Source organism: Exophiala dermatitidis, assembly GCF_000230625.1.
Source record: "Exophiala dermatitidis NIH/UT8656 unplaced genomic scaffold supercont1.2, whole genome shotgun sequence".
NCBI classification, from domain to species: domain Eukaryota; kingdom Fungi; phylum Ascomycota; class Eurotiomycetes; order Chaetothyriales; family Herpotrichiellaceae; genus Exophiala; species Exophiala dermatitidis.
In genome coordinates, this window is record NW_008751647.1 from 506,614 (window position 1) to 526,291 (window position 19,678).

The 19,678-nt window shown below is 53.2% G+C and overlaps 6 protein-coding genes across 6 annotated transcripts; 2 read left to right on the forward strand and 4 right to left on the reverse strand.

Moving 5' to 3' along the window:
* Nucleotides 1-816: 816 nt before the first annotated feature.
* HMPREF1120_01693 (isoleucyl-tRNA synthetase) lies at nt 817-4,550 on the reverse strand. The gene has a single exon (XM_009155715.1). It carries the CDS (start codon nt 4,407-4,409, stop codon nt 1,137-1,139), a length of 3,273 nt encoding a protein of 1,090 aa, XP_009153963.1. The 5' UTR covers nt 4,410-4,550; the 3' UTR covers nt 817-1,136.
* A 236-nt stretch (nt 4,551-4,786) lies between these two features.
* Nucleotides 4,787-6,259, forward strand: HMPREF1120_01694 (seryl-tRNA synthetase; the record flags this gene model as incomplete). Its single annotated transcript, XM_009155716.1, has 1 exon — nt 4,787-6,259. One exon carries the CDS (start codon nt 4,787-4,789, stop codon nt 6,257-6,259), a length of 1,473 nt encoding a protein of 490 aa, XP_009153964.1.
* Nucleotides 6,260-6,942: 683 nt separating this feature from the next.
* Nucleotides 6,943-8,928, reverse strand: HMPREF1120_01695 (phosphatidate cytidylyltransferase). Its single transcript, XM_009155717.1, has one exon. It carries the CDS (start codon nt 8,625-8,627, stop codon nt 7,416-7,418), a length of 1,212 nt encoding a protein of 403 aa, XP_009153965.1. The 5' UTR covers nt 8,628-8,928; the 3' UTR covers nt 6,943-7,415.
* A 430-nt stretch (nt 8,929-9,358) lies between these two features.
* Nucleotides 9,359-11,314, forward strand: HMPREF1120_01696 (ATP-dependent rRNA helicase spb4; the record flags this gene model as incomplete). The annotated part of the gene is made up of 1 exon (XM_009155718.1): nt 9,359-11,314. One exon carries the CDS (start codon nt 9,359-9,361, stop codon nt 11,312-11,314), a length of 1,956 nt encoding a protein of 651 aa, XP_009153966.1.
* HMPREF1120_01697 (uncharacterized protein) lies at nt 11,293-15,937 on the reverse strand. The gene is made up of 3 exons (XM_009155719.1): nt 15,717-15,937; nt 12,563-15,629; nt 11,293-12,487 (listed from the first exon to the last, which is right to left on the reverse strand). The coding sequence occupies exons 2-3, from the start codon at nt 14,714-14,716 to the stop codon at nt 11,369-11,371; spliced, it is 3,273 nt and encodes a 1,090-aa protein (XP_009153967.1). The 5' UTR covers nt 14,717-15,629; nt 15,717-15,937; the 3' UTR covers nt 11,293-11,368.
* Nucleotides 15,938-15,993: 56 nt separating this feature from the next.
* HMPREF1120_01698 (uncharacterized protein) lies at nt 15,994-16,926 on the reverse strand. Its single transcript, XM_009155720.1, has 2 exons — nt 16,178-16,926; nt 15,994-16,067 (listed from the first exon to the last, which is right to left on the reverse strand). Exon 1 carries the CDS (start codon nt 16,642-16,644, stop codon nt 16,186-16,188), a length of 459 nt encoding a protein of 152 aa, XP_009153968.1. The 5' UTR covers nt 16,645-16,926; the 3' UTR covers nt 15,994-16,067; nt 16,178-16,185.
* Between the last annotated feature and the right edge of the window lie 2,752 nt (nt 16,927-19,678).

Here is a 19,678-nt window from a genome sequence, read left to right on the forward strand (position 1 = left end):
AGAGCGAGCGATATAAGCCATCCACAATGCCGACAATGTCAGGTCGGACACGGCCGATTGAGAAAATGGCCCAGGCTGCGGCGAAGTGTTCTGTCGAGGTATGTTGATTCTTTTGCTGCTGCTGCTGCTGCTGCTTCTTTGCATGGTATCGATCCTGTTACGTCTATTTTGTTGCCGAGGAGGGTGTTCTATCTCTTGTTTTCATCCTCTGTTGGCTTTTGGGTTTTGTATCCCTACGTGGCCACTTAAAACTTGAGATCCGAGGTTGAGCATGTCCCGGTCCTGGAAGATATGGACATTCTCCGGGGTGGCGAAATGGACGTTGTCTCCTGCTTTCAAGGACGAAGAACTCTTGCTGTTACATGGGCGTGAGGCCCAGACGAGAGTCGTCCGGAGGCGCATTAGACTCTCGTCCTGGTCGACTGCCTATCCCTTTGCCACGTCAAATGCCTTTTGCGTGTCAACCAACCAACATGGCCCTAGCTCTGGCTGACCAACTCTTCTTTCAACTTCTAGGCAACCGCATACGGCAAATGCATTCTGGCAGACTACCAATCGACGTATCAAGATATGTGCGCAAAGGAGTTTATGCGCCTAAAGGACTGTTACTTGGTAAGTAAAAGATCCCATCACCCACCACTGTTTCGTGGAAATGTTCGATTGCACGATTGAATCATATCTACCTAATCTACAATATCCATCTGCTGGCGGACATTTCCTGACTGACTGGCTCGTTACATTTCACCTTGACAGAAACACGCCAAAAAATCATAGAGACAGCATAACAGTGACGAATACGCCAAATCAGAAGAGAAGTGAAGAGAACACTATGTTTATTATCCAGAGAGTTTAGTTACGACCTACGGGAGTTATTTAGTCTTTTTGACACACATATGTCTGTACTTGGACCCGGGGTGACTTAGACGGAAAAGTGACTTTGTTCTCTTCACGCTCATGCAATTCTTTTGACATCATCTCTGTTTCCGCTGCCTGTTCTATCAAATGACATGCTTCTTCTCCCTGCCTGTGGTCATGACATTTCTACTTTTCTTCCTGCTTCCTCATCAACACAGAAAACACCGGCTCTTGAGGGGATCCTATTTCTTCTGCTTTTTGTTTGTGGTAGATCTATCTATCTAGATCTTCAATAGTCTAAGCAAGAACGTGGCCTTCTGCACCTCCTGGACCTCCTCGGCGATGATGTTGGACGACTCCTCCTTGTCAGCATCTCCATTCGGAATGGGCCCATCGACCTCTGTGACGACATGCTTATCAATAGGCCGCCTAAGAGCCTTCTCAATGAACCGGGACTGTTCCTCAAACACCTTCTCAATGCCGACATGGTCGGGATCCTCTTGGACCTTGTACTCCATCTTGACATCATCCGTGGGCTTCAGATGAACCTTTTTCCGCAGCTGTTGGACGCGGTTGATGATTTCGCGGGCGAGACCTTCCTGCGCGAGTTCAGGGTAAATGGCAACATCAAGAATGGTGAGGACGTCATTGTCGGTATTTGTCTCTTGGTCCTTTGAGCTCTCGTCTTCCTTGAGGGCGCGTCTGACGACCAGATCGCCCTCGACCAGCTCGATGCCGGCGACGGTGATCTTGCCGTTTGTAAGATATGCCTTGCAGTCACTGCTCGTCAGGTCCGGCAGGGCTTTCTTGACCTTCTGCACATCCTTTTTCAGCTTCTTGCCCAACACGGGCCAGTCGGCCGTCGCGCTGTACTGCACATTGTACTTGTCCTCGTCGGAAGACAGGACGAGATCGCGCACGTTCAGCTCTTCCGTAATATACCCTTCCAACGAGCGCACGTCGTCCAGATACTGCTGGTCGTTGTGGATCACCACAAGAGTCTTCAGGGGCGTCTTGAGACCAATAGATCGTCGCTCGCGCGATTGGCGAGCGAGTTCAATGACCTTTTGCATTCGTGCCACGCGTCGTTCAACCACAGGGTCAAACAATTCTTGGCGGACTTCGGGGAAAGACAAAAAGTGCACGCTTCGCATGTCTTCGCCGTGCATGGATTTCGGGATGTACGGCAGGAGTTTGGTGTAGATGAGGTCGGCGATGAATGGAGTAAAGGGGGCAAGTCCTCGGACGAGGGTGAACAAGACATCAAACAACGAGTTGAGCGCATGTAAAGTGTCGTCTAGACCCAACTCGCCCTTCAGTCGCTTCCGGTTGAATCGGATATACCAATTCGTCGTCTCGTCGATCAAATTCAACAGTCCCGGCACGACCGTGTACAACCGGTACGCAGCCATTTCTTCGTTGATGTACTTGAGCAGACTCTGGCAGCTGGCCAGGATCCACTTGTCCATGACGTTGGTATTGGTCGATTCGGCCTTTGGATCAAATACATAGTCAATCCCTTCGACCTTCTTCAGCAATTCCACCTGAGCCTCAAAAAACTTGTAGCTGTTCCAGAGCGGCAGCAGTACCTTGGCCACAATCTCCTTAACACCCGACTCTTTGAATCTCAGCGGCTCGGCCCTCACCACAGGCGAGTTGATCATGTACAGCCGAAGGGCGTCGGCGCCGTATTTGTCAATCACCGTCGTTGGGTCGGGGTAGTTTTTCAACCGCTTGGACATTTTCTTGCCATCTTCGGCCAGCACAATGCCGTTGACCACGCAGTTTTTGAACGGCAGCATCTTCTTCAAGTGGATTCCCAGAATGACCAAAGTGTAGAACCAGCCTCGAGTTTGATCGAGACCCTCTGCAATGAAGTCGCCGGGGAAAGTCTTGTCGAAGTAATCTGCATTCTCGAAAGGATAATGGGATTGTGCGTACGGCATACTTCCCGACTCGAACCAACAATCAAACACTTCTTCTACCCGGCGAAGCGTGCCGTTGCCTTTCTGACTAGGGATAGTAATGTTGTCGATGCTGTCTCGGTGAAGATCCGTGATCTCGCCCTCGTAGCCGCTGAGCCTTTTCAGCTCTTCAATGCTGCCGATGGCAATGACTTCAGAGTAATCTTCATTCGCCCACAAAGGTATCGGCGTTCCCCAGTATCGGTTCCTCGAGATGTTCCAGTCTCGAGCATTCTTGATCCACTCTGCGAACCGCTTCTCCTTCACAAAGTTGGGCACCCAATGTGAGCCTGCAATGCCCTCCAACATTTGCGGGATAATACTCGGGACTTTGTCGTTACCGGCAATATTGACAAACCAACCAGACACGGCACGATAGATCAGAGGGGTGTCTGACCGCCAACAGAACGGGTACGGATGGGTCAACTGGCTTTCTCGTACCAGTCTACCCGTACCTTTGAGGTATTTGATGATATGTTTGTCGGCCTCCTTGACATGCTGCCCAACAAAATCCGAGACTTCCTTGGTGAATCGGCCCGTGTCGTCGACCGGATTGGGAGGAAGTTGGTGATGGCTGATGATCCCATTCTCCAGGCCCACTCGGAAATCGTCCTCACCAAAAGCAGGGGCCTGATGGACGATACCGGTACCATCCTCGCCCGTGACATAGGCTGCAGTCAGCACTTTGAAAGCGCGGTCCTTGAATTCGTCGTAGAAGTAATTGAAGATTGGGACATATTGCTTCCCCTTCAAATCTGAACCCTTGTATTTCTCCAACACCTTGAATTTGGCCTTCTTGGGGTCTTTGTACAAGGTCCGCAACAACCCCTCCAGCAAGATATATTGGTTTCCCGACTCCTCGTCGAGGATCTTGACGTACTCGAAATCGGGATTGACCGCCAGAGCCAGGTTGGATGGCAGAGTCCAGGGAGTGGTGGTCCATGCCAAAAAGCTAGTCTTTGGATCTTCTACCAAGGGGAAAGAAACGACCACGGCAGGGTCCTGGGCGTCCTTGTAGTTGGACTGTGCCTCATGTTGACTTAGAGGTGTGCTCAAGGCTGTGGAAAATGGCATCACTCTGTAGCTGCGGTAGACTTGGCCCTGGTCGAACAACTGCTTGAAAACCCACCAGACCGACTCCATGAAAGTCGGGTTCATGGTCTTGTAGTCGTTGTCGAAGTCGATCCACCGTCCTAACCGGTCAATGGTCTCGCGCCACTCGGTCGCATATCGCATAACAATCGCCTTGCACTCTGCATTGTATTTCGCAATACCCATCTCTTTCACCGCCGCGGGTCCGGAAATGTTGAACTTTTTGTCAATCTCGTACTCGATTGGAAGGCCGTGCGTGTCCCAGCCAAATCTTCGCTCCACATAGTACCCTTTCATGGACCAATATCTAGGGATGATGTCTTTGATTGTCGAGGCCAGTAAATGGCCGTAGTGAGGCAGACCCGTGGCGAAGGGCGGTCCATCGTAGAAAGTATAGGGCTTATTGCCCTTCGACAGCCGCAGTTGCGTTTGGAAAGCGTCAATCTCCCGCCAGCGTTGGAGAGTGGCCGTCTCTTCCGCAGAGAAGTTGACCGCCATGGCTTGAGACGTCTGCCGGCTGTTGGGTCTGTCTGGAGCTTGAAGGCGCTTTCAACCGGGAGGGATGACTTACTCGCCTGGTGTGTGAGGGTGAATGACTCTTCCGTACCCTTGTCTTGAGACCGACCACTCGTATCCCACCTTACAAAATCGCAGAGAGCCTGACTCTGAGCGGCCGCAGGAAATCTTGGCAGGTTCTCCGAAATGCGGTGTCACGTGCCCAGAGAAACACACCGCGACGAGGCTGCGATCCAATGCGGAGAACTGCTGTAAATAAAAAGTACCATGTCTATTTTCCCCGTTGATTAAGGTACAGTATTTCAAGTTGCTCACCAGGCGGTCGTGGACAACGGCGTAGACGCACAAAGTCCACCTCAATGTCGACCAAGACCTTGGAGGCTCGGACATTCCTGCTTCGATGCAGAAGAGCTTACAGTTCGACCCCCAGACTCAACCAGGGTCTACGTCCAGCCACGGCACCCAAACAGCATCCTCAACTCAGCCAGATCCGAGACAATGTCGAGCTCTATGAACACAATGTCGTGGTGCGGAGCTACCATGGTCACAAACACATACCACGACAGGTTGCAGAGAATGTTAGGAAGATGACAGACCTCGACCGGCGCATGAACGGGCCGCGACAGACTCTCAATGAGCTACAAAAGCAAATGAATACATCAAAAGGAGACAAGGCTCAGCTCGTGGCGCAAATGCGCGAGATCAAAAAGAACATTACTGCATTGGAATCCGAACGCGAGAGGCTGGGCGAGGAGACGCACACCATGGCCTTGTCGCTACCAAACCTGACTTCCTCGGAGACGCCGACGAACGGCGAACCCAGACTACGGTCGTACATCAACTATGACCCGGAGACTCCTCCCAAATACAGCCAGTCAGCGGACCATTCGACCATTGGAGAGAAGCTGAGGATACTGGACTTCTCATCGGCAGCAGGCACATCAGGTTGGGGCTTCTACTACCTGCTCAACGAAGCCGCTCTGCTTGAGCAAGCCCTGGTCCAGTATGCATTATCAGTCGCCATGAAACACGGCTGGTCCGTGGCCGCGCCGCCTTCCCTCGTGTACTCCTACATGGCCGCGGCGTGCGGGTTCCAGCCCCGCGACCAGAACGACGAACAGCAAATCTGGCAAGTGGCCCAACTGGCCAAGGACGCCGGCAAGCCGACCAGGAGCCTAGCCGCCACGGCTGAGATCCCCTTGGCTGGAATGTACGCTGGAAAAAATATACCGGAGCAGCAACTGCCGCTGAAGCTGGTGGGGTCTAGTCGATGTTTCCGCGCCGAAGCCGGGGCCAGGGGCGTCGACACAAAGGGTCTCTATCGGGTCCATGAGTTCACTAAAGTGGAAATGTTCGCATGGACGGATGCCCCTTCTCCCACTGAAGGACTTCCGGAAGAGTCGAGGCTGGTGCAGCATTCCGCAAAGGTCTTCAATGAGATGGTCGACATACAGAAAGAAATCCTGTCGTCGCTCGGCTTACCCTGTCGGGTTCTGGAGATGCCTTCTTCCGACCTTGGTGCCAGTGCGTATCACAAAATCGACATCGAGGCAATGTTCCCCTCGAGGAAGAGCAGATACAACGGCTGGGGCGAGGTCACTTCTGCCTCTATCTGTACCGATTATCAGAGTCGGCGGTTGGACACTAGGGTCTTGGAGCCTAGTGGCGGCAGGAAGAAATTCGCCCATACTGTTAACGGGACGGCCATGGCGGTTCCCAGAGTCCTTGCTGCCATTTTGGAGAATGGATGGCGGGAGGACCAGGGGTGTGTGATTATTCCCGAAGTCTTGAGACCGTATATGGGAGGTATGGAGAAGATTGGGCCGCGGTGAGCTTAGATTGGTAGACCAGCCATGACTTATCCTACGGAACGAAGCGAAGCAAGTATTATAATAAATGCCATGCAATGGGTCCTGAATATATATCGCCAAAGATCTAAAACTTAGAGTAGACCACCGGTACCCCAGATCTCTGGTGGCCCAATCCAAATCACATGGCAGTGTCACGGCGCGATACCTTACTCGAACTTCACTTCACTTTCTCTTCTTAATAGGTCAATATATTAAAGTCACAGAATTCCTCCCAACATTCCCCAGTTGGATAGGAGCTTCTCCCCTGTGGCCTAGTTGGTGCGCCCAATTAGTACTGATTTATCCCAAAATCCCACTGTAAGCGGCCCATAGTGTACGATGCCATCGAAGGATGTTGAAAAGAACCACATGTAGCAATCGCACGCACCATCGAGATGCAAGTTGACGATTGCTGAAGGTTTCCCCCCCCTACTAGGCACTTCTTCCTGAAATCAGGTTGTCGGGTCGAGTGGCAGGGTTTTTTGGTTTTTGATACCATCACCGTTGTCGACATTTTTTTGGTAATAAATGGCTACTAGTAACATATCCACAGTCCAACTACGTCCTGGACAGAGCAGCACGGCCAATCTCGCTCCAATATGGATATGGCCATCTACACGGTATATCTACTCAAGAACGGCTCAGCAGCGACGCGGGCTGGAAGATGTTGCGGTGGAACGAATCAGTGGGTGTTTTCTTTATCTTTATGAGTGCCCATGCGGACAAGGCTGAAGGCTCAGGAGCCCTCAAAGAGAGGCATCTTATCCCGTCCAATGCAGAGTTATTTATCTGCCCTCTTCACATTTGCTTGGTCTGCCAATGCTCCAAGAGAAGTTCCTATCTTCGATGTTGCCGACTGTGATGGCAGCAAAGCAGAGTTTGTCGCTTAAACCAGGTGCAGGAAGCAATGCGGACTTGTAGTCGATATAAAAGGTGTCCAACAAACAGATCACTCCAGGGTATTCATCTATCTGGAACCAAAAAAAACCAAAAAAAAAAGGCTGAGAACACGCACGCATTCAATGCATGAACAAACAACCAGAAGTAATGCAACCAAGAAGAGCTGAGATCCGATCCTTTGCAAGTTCGTAACAAGATCCCCAGTCCTAGTCCATTTCCTGCTCTTTCAGGTCCGGTTTTATCCAAATATTTTCAAGAATGCCCACATGCCGGCGCTGCTCAGAATAGGAATCGTCAAGTTATCGTCCCAACCCCACAGATCGAGCAGCTCAGATATGCTGGCAATGAAGCCTGTGCAGAGGCTCATGACAGCAAGGGCCACGTTGCCGGATATGATACCTTGGTCCTGTCGCCAGCCAAGAAGCTGTTTTGCTTTGGCGGGTAATGATAGATGGCCCTGAAACATGTAGGCATCGACCGGGTCGTCTGGGAACGGTCCCGTCCGGGGAGCCAGATAACCCCAGAAGAAAATGGCGACCAGGGCACCAGTTGCGAAAGCGGCAATGGAGCCTGCCAGCGACTTTCCCCGACGCAGTCGCACGGTGTAACGGCCGTACAGGCGCCCAAAGGTGCTGGCGGCAGTGTCGCACCACGACAATAGTAGAATGGACACCACTCCGATGTCTTTGGGGTAGAACCTCAACGCGACATACGCGCCCACCAGATACCAAATCACGCCGTTGTAGCCGTCGACTTCGGTCTCGCGCATCAGGGCGCCTAGCACTCGGATATAAAATCGGTTGAACCGCTCTGAATGGTGTCGAAGGACATCGGTAGGGGCGATAATGGCCAGGGCTCCAAGAAGCCAAGGTGTAACAGCCGTGGTCTGGATGCCTGTGGTGTAGAAACGGAGGGTGAAGAAGCCAATAGAGACGTGCAGGAGTTTCCGTGGGATCTCATGCTTGTGTATTAGGTTGCGATAGTGTCGATGTAAAGGTATCAAGCCTAACGGCGACGGAGAGCGAGAGAATTCTCGCCAGGACTTCTTGACTCTATCATAGGGCGAGAGATGCCCATTTGATTCGGGTATGGGTATTGTGCCGTTGGGTAAAGGTTCCGACTTTGCAACGGGTGTCTTGGGCGTAAGACCGCTCAGCCGCCGTCGTTGCCTGGAGCTGCTGCCGCTGGTACCGCCGTTCAGATGGGTGGCTGCGCTCAATATCGGACTTCTTGACCGCGCCCTTGCCCGTTTTTCAAGGCTCGAATCTGACCCGGAGCCATCATTCTCTTCATGGATCGGTTCTGGTTGCGGAGATCTTTGGCGCTGAGCTTTGGCGGCGGACCGTGTCTCTGGCGCAAAATAGGAGTCTTGTCGGTCGGAGGCCTCGGAGGGCGTCGGGGAGGGCGAGATGACTCTCGGAGTCGCCGGGATGGAATACTGAGAGGACATTTGAGACGTCTTGCTAAATGCTGCAGTATCCGGGCGGCAAGGTCGCCGTAGAGAGGTGCCTGAGAAAAGTTGTCTTCAAGCGCACAAGAGGCGGTCGGTGGAGGAGGATGAAAGAGGTCCAAAAATCACTGTCGCAACATGTTGCAAGTTTGTGAAAGTGATGTCCGCATTCTACTCTTGAGCCAGCTCAAGACCAACTTGGAGGATGAAAATACATCCAAAACTGGACCAGGAGTTTAAGTTGTGAATGATGCAGTGCAGTGGGATGAGAGATGTAATGCGGGCGCGTGCCTTGATAAAAAGCATCCGGACCTGGCAGGATTGGACAAGGATGGCACATGCAAGGGTATTTCGGCGACCGTGCGACGGGCGCCAGAGGGTCTTTAGGCTCCATCAATTGCTGAGTTCGCGCGTGGATAGCGCCTGACCTGCGCCCAGTAGGTGGACGTTCCAGGTAACACTGTGGGCAGATGAGGACAGCTGTCAGCTTGTTAGTGCCTAAACTCCACGCCTAACAAGCTTAGATGGAGCCTATTCGTATCGCGCGTCCAATGTCCGTCCTCGGCTCGGGCTGCTTTATTAAAGTCTCGCTTATCGATTGCCAAGTTTGAAAGAATGCGCCGCAGTACTGGTAACCTTTTTTTGAGACTGCGCTTCCTTCGCCGCCATCGAGAAACTGGACGGCCTTCTCTCGTCTGCAAACCAAACCACAAATCCAAGCAGTAAACACCATGGCGCCAGATAGAGGGACAGGGGTAGCAACAGGCCCATCGAAGCGGGCGGCCTCTCGAGCATGGGACTCTCTCACGCCGTCTCTCTCAGATTGGATGCTTGACGCCATATCCTCAATGAACTTCTCGCGAATGACACCGGTACAAGCCTCCGCGATTCCTCTGTTCATGGGCCACAAGGACGTGGTAGTCGAGGCCGTGACAGGAAGTGGAAAGACATTGGCATTTCTCATACCGATTGTGGAAAGACTGCTGAGACTGGAGGAGCCGATCAAGAAACACCATGTGGGCGCCATCATCATTTCGCCGACGCGCGAGTTGGCCTCACAGATTTACAACGTCCTGATCTCACTACTAGACTTTCATGCGCCGTCGGCAGCAGCGCGGCGTAAAGCTTTGGGTTTGGATGACAACGAGACGCACGCAAACGAAGAAGAGACACAGCCGCCGACGTTTCCCCCGTCCACACTCACGGTGATCCCGCAACTACTCCTCGGCGGCGCCACCACACCAGCGCAGGATCTAAGCACATTCCTCAAAACCTCACCGAACCTCTTGGTCTCTACGCCCGGGCGACTCCTGGAGATCCTATCCTCGCCATACGTACACTGTCCACAATCATCATTCGAGGTGCTGGTCCTAGACGAAGCGGACCGATTGCTCGACCTGGGGTTCAAAGAAGATCTCACCAAGATCCTCAGTCTGCTCCCGAAGCAGAGACGAACGGGTTTATTCAGCGCCAGTGTCAGCGAAGCAGTCGACCAGATCATCCGCGTCGGCCTCCGAAACCCCGTCAAGATCGCAGTCAAAGTAAAAGGCGCAAATGGGGTCCAAGACAAGCGAACACCCGCAAGTCTCAAAATGACCTATTTAGTCACACCTGCATCGCACAAATTTCCCGCCCTGGTCTCCTTACTCAAGGGATTAGACTCTTTACCTCTACGCACAATCGTATATTTGTCGACCTGTGCCGCAGTGGACTACTTCCAGGCCCTGTTGCCCTCGATTCTGCCCCCAGATCTGGTCCTTGTATCCTTACACGGCAAGCACCCCGCAAATGTACGCCAGAAGAATTTCATCAAATTCACCAACTCGGCCTCTCCCGCGCTCCTGCTCACCACCGACGTGGCCGCTCGCGGCTTGGATATTCCCACGGTCGATTTGGTGGTGCAGATCGACCCGCCCTCGGATCCCAAGGCATTTCTGCATCGATGCGGCCGAGCCGGTCGAGCCGGCAGACGAGGTCTAAGCGTGGTGTTTTTGCTTCCAGGTCGAGAAGAAGACTACGTCTCCTTTCTTGAAGTCCGGAAAACTCCCATTGAACCGTTAGACCAACCGAGCATCTCAGTAACACATGAAGATCGTATGGCCACCGAGCAGGCGTTCCGAAAAGTCGTTCTCCAAGACCGACTACTGCATGAAAAGGCCCAGAAGGCCTTCGTCAGCTGGGTCCGAAGCTATTCCAAACATCAGGCCTCGTCGATATTTCGTCTCGCCGATATCGACTGGTCCGACCACGCCGCAGCATGGGCTCTGTTGAAAATGCCAAAGATGCCCGAACTGAAAACCTGGGATCGGTCAACTTACAACCCGCCCACTGTCGACTGGGATGCCTACGCTTACAAGGACAAACAACGGGAAAAACAGCGAAAAGAGGCTCTTAAAGGAGAGAAAGATGCTATGGCTGATGGGAAAAAGGAGAACGCCACAACAACAAATTCCAAAAAGCGCCCTTATAGCTCTACTGTCGCTTGGTCCGACAAGCTGGAGCGAAAGGCAACAAAGGCCGTCAAACGCTCTCAGAAAGAAGCCAGGCGCGAGCACGAGCGCAAGGCCAAAATGTCCGAGGCCGAAAGAGAGCGCGAGGCCGAAACGGCCAGAATGGTGGAACAGATTAGGGCACAGCAATTGGCCGCCGCGCGCAGCAAAGACGATGTTTTTGAAGGGTTTGGATGAGAAGGTCCAAAAAAGTACCGTTCGTTCCTATTTCCTTAGGTACCTGCCTACCTACTACTCCACTGGATTTCCACCACCACCGCCACCACCGTTTCCATTTCCATTTCCGCCAAAGAAAAACCCGTCAAACAAATCGTACTGTTGGCCATCGCTCCAATCGTGCTGAAAATCCAATCCCAATCCGCCCATACCAAAGCCGAAGCCAAGATCGAGACCACCGGCGTCAAGGTCAATATCGAAAGACGCATCTCGGTCCCCATCGACGACAGGACCGTCGTCACCACCACTAACAATGTCGTTGATGAAATCCATGCCCGGCGGCGCCGACGACGACGACATAAAGTCCTGGTTGTACATCTTTTGCATGTACAATGGTTGTTCGGGTTCCGAATGCAACAATGGTGATCGTGGCTGTGGTTGTGGTTGTGTTTGCTGCGATGCAAGATGATCGCTGCCATTGGCAGTGGTGGTGGCCAGGGCCGAGTTGCTGGTTGCACCACCAGAAGGAGCGACACTGAAGCCGGGACCAAACGCACCACCCTGCGGTGGTAGAGGTGGTGGACCCAGGGTAGATTCAATGCCACTGCTGTTAATGACTTGGGGGTTGATGCTTGATGTAGACGACATCATGTGCCTTTGGGGAGGGGACGTTCGTTGCTGCTGACCCTCTGGTCCTTTGTGTGGTAATAGTGGTTGCTGCTGCTGCTGCTGCTGCCGCGAGAGTGACGCGGCCTGAAAAGGCTGTGGAATGGATTGTGACGGACGAGTGCTGGAGTCCAGGTCATCCGGAAACAGGTCTCGAAGATCCATGTCGAATTTCGGTGGTGGTCGCTTCTTGACCGGCAGGTGACGAGCTGGGGATTGTGCTTTCGCGGTTAAGGGTTGCGATACGTCGGATCGCATGGGAACGACATTCGTGGCATCTCTTCTGTTGTTGCTGTGGCCACTGCTCTGCTGCTGGCTGTGGTTGGATTGTCCAGGTGGCCGGGGATATGATGATTCCTCCCGGTCCTTGGACAAGCCAAACCCTGGCGTGGTCATGCACATTTGAACGGTAGCTTTGCTCATTCGTTCAAAGGCGTCACGACACGCTTCCGCGGGCGGACATTTCTCCATGAGGTCACCCAGGACGGATGTTGCTGCCAACACGGTGAAATCGAAGTCGTCAAGAGTCTAAGGCGAGCATAGCGTCAGAGAAACAAATGACCTCTTTACTAGTGCAGAGTCTAAAAGGACCAGGGGACTTACCAGCCGGGCTCTGACCGCGGGAGAATGCCAGACGGCGTACAAGAACGAAATCCCAGCCATAAACAAGTGGTGGGTGGCGAGATACGTGTAATTGACCAGTCGCAGCCTATGCAATTGTCGGTATAATTTCAACGTCTTCTGTCCTGCTTCGGCACATTTGAGAAAGACGAGATCTTCGTCTTCCTTCTCTTCGGTCCTGATGCTGGCAGGGCTGGAAACTTCTTCCGTGGGACTAAATTCATGTGCCAACTGTGCCGGGACACTAAGGCTCTGCCGATACAGCATGATGACGGCTTGCCAGTAATTCAGCTCCAAGAAGCGCACGGAAAACCCTACTCCAGTCTCGTGTGGTTCCGGCGCTGATACTTTCCACTCGTACAGTCGCTGGTCTATGTCCCGCCGCCACGACCGGAATGAATCGAATTTGCTCAGGAAAGGCGAGGGCAGTTTGGTATGCATAAACGGGTTGCCTCGATTGGCGCCCGTCAGCCGTGCTTGTTGCGCTTGCTGATGCTGCAGGACCTGGAGGATCTCGGACTGTAGCAGCCTCAATCGGAAATAGTGATGAGCAACTCGCTTGTAGGTAGGCTCGTCCTGGGACTTGGGGGACAGGAAGCCCTTCTTGGTGATATATTTGTCGTCGAGCAACGAGGGGAACTCGGTGGTGACAACCTGATCTGTGATGCCAAATGGCCTTCCGACACAGGTGCTGACCAAACGGTCGAAAGTGTATGTGCACCACCACAGTCTCCTACGTAGGTCTCGGATCCACTCTCGCCGTCCCTTCTCCTTCGCATCCAGCATTCTCGCCGGTCTGGCACTGGCACGACCCGGTGGAAGACTGGTCCCTTGCTTTCCCTCAGCCACATCTTCAATGTCCGATCCGTCCTCGTAGTGAAGGCCAAGGTCGACAGCAAGTCTCATGGCAACGCCTACGATGTACCAAAGTCCGGGTGCCACTGGTCGGAGCAAAGCGAATCCAGCAAGTAACAGGACTGCTTGAAGTTCTTCGAGATCGCCACTGTGCCTCTCACCCACATCCCCTGGACTTGAGCCAAGGAAGGACCCCAGGTGGACAATGGCCGAAGCATGGTATTCCTCCGGCTGTGCTTGCTGGTTGGATAAGCGTGGTCTTTTACTCGTGTGATCTGCTTGTTGCGAGAGAGGCTGCGGGTCAGAGGATCCCCAGATTATACCGGCACCAATTGCGAAGACGATATTGAGGCAGTACAAATCATGGGCTGTCCGCCTGGAAGGCTCTGTAGAATATGTCCGTTCGAAGAGTTCTTGGAAATCCCCTCGATGTAAAATTGGAATCTGGGGGTTGGCATGTTCAAAGTACAAGTTGGCTAGTTTCCAGCCCAGTTCACGATCGGGGAATGGGGCCTCTTGTATAGTGGGCTTTGTCTGTAACCCAAAGTAGGACTCCCGCATCGAGCTCCCTGTCGAACTGGCTACATCGGACACGGGACGGCTAGGGCGTGCCCCGGGGCGCTCGTGGCTGTTGTTGGATACCGAGCTCTTCACGGCCGCCAACACCACTCGAGCAAAGGATATGCCAGATGTAGAGCCCAAGTACCGCGCATCGGAGGCCCCTTGGACCGAGACCATACCGATATTTGACACCAAGTCATTGAGTTTATCGTTGTCAATGTTTTGCTCATTCTTGCGAGTTTGAATGGGTTGTGCAGAGCTCGCATCGGGAGACCGCGCCGCTACCCGAGGGCTTTTTGCCTCTGCTTGCGATTGCACACTATCGCCGAGCTGTTTGGACTCGGCACTGTAGACATCGGCGGCAGCGAATGGGATTCCGTGGGCATTTAGCAATTGCTCGAAATAGGCCAGCCTTGTCTCGAGAAAGTAGACATAACTTCGGGGTATTTCTCTTTTGGCAATGGGATCATAGCCGACACACCTGGCATTTGCCTTGACACAGGTACTGCATGCAGGCAGGCGCTGGTCGCAGCGGTTTTTCCTGACGCGGCAGCGGTTACATGCAGAAACGTTTCTGAAGGCGGAGGTGGCCGACGACGAAGTGCGAGGAGGGGAACCGACAGGCTGCAGAGCGTTTGAATCCGGCTGGTGGGCAGGCTCGTCTGCCGCATACGCTCGCTTGAGGCTGGCGCTCTGGGGAGCAGAGGCGGTCGGGGTCATCGATCTGGTCTGGAAATCTCACCGACATCTTCTGCCAGTGACGAAAACTGTGGTCAACATGCGTAAGGTGCTACCTACCACTACTGCGACTGAGCAACGCAGCATTAGTACGCGATAGCCTCGTGCGACGGAGCGGCAGCCGCCATGACATGTGCAATATGGTCCAGCACTGGCAGCTAGAAACAAGCCGCGAACGATTTCAACCATAGGCTCATGGTCGCAGGAGATCTCTTGTTGCGGGAGGCATCCACTGCAGTGGCTGCTCCATGGCGGTTCAGGTTACGGTGGGCGTCTTCTTGGATGGACATGAACGTGAAGCGGGTTCATGCTTATCGTGGTGATGAGGGAGCCAATGAGAACAAAGCGGCAGCCTCCGCCTTGGCAGCGATAACAGACTCCGAGTCGGATTCAAGTTCGACTTCAATTTGAACTTGAGCCTCCAGGCCATTTCAGGTTTGCCCGTGTTGTTTGCTCCGTGCTAAGACTACCTGATATCTTGACGTCAGGTACAACGCAGCTGGTGTTTCAATACAGCGACACGAAGGGCAAGTAGGGGAGCGTGACCCCAGAACCTCTAGCAAACATCCCATCTCCATTGATACAGATTCATGGAAACACGAGCTGCACTGATGGGATAGTTTGGTTACGGAGTACTGTAACTTGCCGGGTTCATTTACTCGTGAGTTGGTATCTGTCGTCATTCCGCAACCGAAATCCAATCCGGTACAGCATATCGCGACTGGACTCGTAGGAGAAGGAGTGATGCTCAATAGGTAACTCTACTGTGAGAAGACAGCATTTGAGAATCGTGCAAAATACCACGTAATCGGCCGGTCAATGGCGGATACTGTTCAGGGAGCATACGACCTCAAGATTTTGGAGAAGCTGATTCTGAGGGCACTACCAGCTCAGTCTGGAGTCGGGCTTCGGGTCAGCATGTGCCTCGGAGGGGTCTGGAGCCTGATTACGAGGGAGGTTTGAATTTGGGCTCTCGTCCTACCTTCTGAGGGAGGAAACAGAAGATCAAGCCCGCAGTGAGCTATCTCGTGGGAGAGGCTGCATTAGCTTAGAAGTTCCTCCTTCAGGGTTGGTGGCGCCGCCTTTGGTGGTACAGACGATGCTCTTAGCCGAGATGTTTGTAATACCTTACGCATCATACAACCCCCTCAACTGTATGATGAGATGAACCATGGCCGGGCGGACTGGTCAATTGCAAACACAAGAGGGAATTTGCCATTTCTGCTCAACCAAAGCAGGATCCCTGTGGCCAGTTCTCGCGCTGGGTCAGTAGTCAAAGATGGCGGTATATTTCCCACCGAGCCTGGACCTGGTGGGCGTTCTTTTTGAGTTGCTTTTGACAAGTATGTTAACTTTGTCTGCATACGCAGCAAGGCTCACTGGGCTAGCAAAGTATTCCTGCACCTTAGGATGACCTGCACTGCGATGAATAGACTCACTTACCTCGGCAACTAGTTCAGACTGATATACAGTGATCCACGAAGGTCGGGAGTGCAGGACGGCTTGCAACTAAAACCGTGGTAGACATGGCCACATGTTGGAAAGCACACCTTGACCTTTCCAGGTGCACTAGCATTTAGTAGGCCGCAGTTCTTTGGGATTCCCGCATCTTCCCACATACTGATCCGTCGGTTCGAACCTCGAATCATATGTTCACCGCTTCGAATAAGACGGAAGTCTGCGGTAAGAGATGCATGGAGTATCTTGTGGGTTCCCTTCGAAGCGAAAATCTTGGATGTAACCAGCATCACCGCCAACATCGTATGCCATACAGCGAAGGCAAAAGCCAGACGGCGGAACGGCCCAGTCCCACACACAGTGGCGAAAGTGGTAGCCACGGCAGCACCTGAAATCGAAGTCGGGCAGTTGCAGCCATCGAGTGGAGGGGGGTTGGGCGGCTGGCTCGACATCCGCTCTGAGGAACGTGGGGGAAGATGTCGTACACACCAACCCAGGTGTGTGGGCCTCAGGCCGGTCTATTGATCAGCCGGTGAGTCAAGGGAGTTGAAGGGAAATATTCCGCCCGCCCAGATGGTGCATTAGTAACGGATTCGCGAGAGCTGAGAAATGAATCGGTCTTTCACTGTGACGAGGACAGCACTGACAAACTGCCCTGACAGGCGTCTGCATCGGCGGCTCATGAAGCCGAGGCAGCAAACAGAAGCACGCAAAGAGGCCGAGCAGGAGATGGGCAGTGACTCGACAAAGTGATGCGAAGCAACGTGTGTTGGCTAAATGATTACCTGCCGCTGGCTGTGTAACGCGAAACCCAGGGGTGAGTGGTCCATGGTGACGATATGGCCGACTTGATCAAGGCTAGATGCCCTATGAGCCGCGCCGTGCATGGGCTAAGGGACGTGCCAGAGAATGTGTGCAGAGATCTCAACAAGGCATCTCTAGGCCGGGGCCTGATCTCCGTCGAAGTCTGGTGTGTTGTCGTGCCGACCGAAGTTTCTGAGTCACATTGGACCGGGTGCATCATAAAGCGAGGCGCAGTGCATTGCATTAGGGTGTCGCCTACCTGGACAGCTCATCAAAAACCGACCGGGATGTTGCAGAGCCTAGGAGATTGCGACGGCACAAGATGTTGGTCGCTGTGAAGGTGGTTGATGGCGGTGAAGAGGCCATTGCCAGCGCCGCTTGTCGACAGGGAAGGTCGAATCACATGAGTTAACGCCACACGGTTGCCTGGCAGATGTAGGAGCGCCCGACCAAGGCCCTCTCCACGACATTGTGTGTATCTCTCTATTGCAAGGCGTGTAGGTACATCTGATCGAGAAGCAGTAAACACCCTTCTTCGAAGAGAAAGCAGCGGACTTTTTCAAGGGGTTTATTCAACGACTTGTTACCAGGCTGGTACTCACCGGTACCTACTATATATACCTTTAGTATATACCTACCCGAAGTACCGAAGTACGTCTCGGTATGCATGTTTGACCTGCAACCGCCGAAGTCTGGACGGTCAGAACGTCCCCCATTGCTGCGTGCCGAATAGTCCGCAGGTGTTCGACGGGATCATGCTGGCGTGGTAAAAAGCTACCAGGCAAATGGACTAGTGGGCACCTTAACATAGTAGTTGCTACTACTGCCGGTGGTGAAACTCGGCAATCTGCCAGGCATGTTCGAAGAACAACTTCGAACAGCTGCCAGAAAAGGAGAATGAACACATGTCTACAAAAATGTACTGCAAAAGGTTCTGGAACTCGGGCTAGAGCTCCTGGAGAAACAGCCCCCAGCCGGATGCTCTTATTGGCTGCTTCCGCCAGGGATCTTAGGCGTTGGGGTAACCAATTCCCCGGGAGCCTCAGGGGGTTTCCGGCTGGTGCGCGGTTCATAGTTTGCGGTGCGACAATGTACTAGTAGCAATAATGCAACATCGTGTTAATTTACTACTACAGCTTCTCAGCTCACAGCTCAGCTCAGAGGCAACTTTCACCTTCTCCGTGCCGTATCCTGCAACACGAAGTCCGCGGTGCCTCCTGGACGATCCATCCGCCGCCCTCGTTCCAGAAACCGGATCCCGAAGGTGAAGATCCGACAAGAACTTGAACTGGGTTCCTCCTGGGCTTGTCCTTACGCCGAATGATCTGGTGTTGTCCACAGCCCGATTGACAACTTGAATACACTTTTGCCTTGTTCCAAATACTTTTTCCTTATTTTAGACCGGGAGTTGACACTAGTAGTACGGATGATGAGTGATACCAGGAGTACCTGGGACGATGAAGGCAACGCCAGCCTGGTACAACTTCTCAATTGAACATCCGCGGTTTACGTGATTGGCGGCTGTTGCTGCCTGATCCGCTCAACTTAAGCCGTCCACTGCCACTGTGGGCATCATTGGCACTGGCAGGCACAGACCCGGCTGCAGTGACGGCTCGACTAGTTGGGCTGAGCTGCCTGTAGCTCTCGCTAGCAGGACGGTATCTCGCATAGTTTGAACTCGAACTCCGGATGCTCTTCGGATGCTGAGTTTGACTTTGGCCAAAGTACGGATGCGTGACCCTGGACAGCCGGAGGTGAGAGGACGATGGTAGGTGTTTAGGATGGAACCTATGGTAGATGAACCATGCCAGGCGGGTGCTACTAGCATTAGAATTGGCTGATCGTTGCGCTTACATGGGCAGGTATCTCGGCCTTGTTCGAGTTTCATATTCAGCGTTGTCGACAGCTAAATGTCAGCGAGTCTCACGCTCGGCGCGGTGAAAAAAGAAAACAATCTTGCCACGAGCACACCGGTATCTTACTTGCAGCAGTAGTATACCTTGTAGTACAGTAGTGCCTTGGGTAGGTCGGCAGAGAGGCGGGCGGGCAAGCACAGGACTGAAGATCTGCACCGAGATTCTGATTCAATGTTCGACAGTCCATCTGGCTGCCGTCCCCTGCCAGCGCGTCAACTTGAAGCTGGTGAATCAGGAGCATTGATTAGCCACTGCGCAGCGCTGAACAGCCGAGTGCCCGCTGCAGTGTGGTAGGAATCCCACGCCGCCCCCAGTTAATCAGTCCGACTGCCTTGCGCCCGGCAGCACCATCTTCCGCACCGCAGCCGTCGTCTCTGCCTCTGCTTCTGCCGCTGCCGCCTCGCAGGTTGTAAAAGGAAATTGTGCCAACTCGACAATGCTCACTCACCCGCTTTGTCGAACTTGTAGCCTACCCTCACCCTCATGCAGGCCTACGGGCGGCCTCATCATGCGATGAGACCAAAGGATACGACCTCCTCCTCCCATGAAGCCCAAACTCCCCTACACCGATTTCTCCGCCGGTACCCGCTTCTGAGGCAGAGACAGGTTCCATTCATCATTGTTGCCGATGTGCCTATCCTTGTATCCAAACGCCCGCATCATGCACAAATCCCGAGCATGACCTCTTCGGCTAGCCTTCATATACACATCTGTCAATCTTGATCTCCACTAGTGGTGGCCATCGGAGGCTCATCAGTTGCACTCG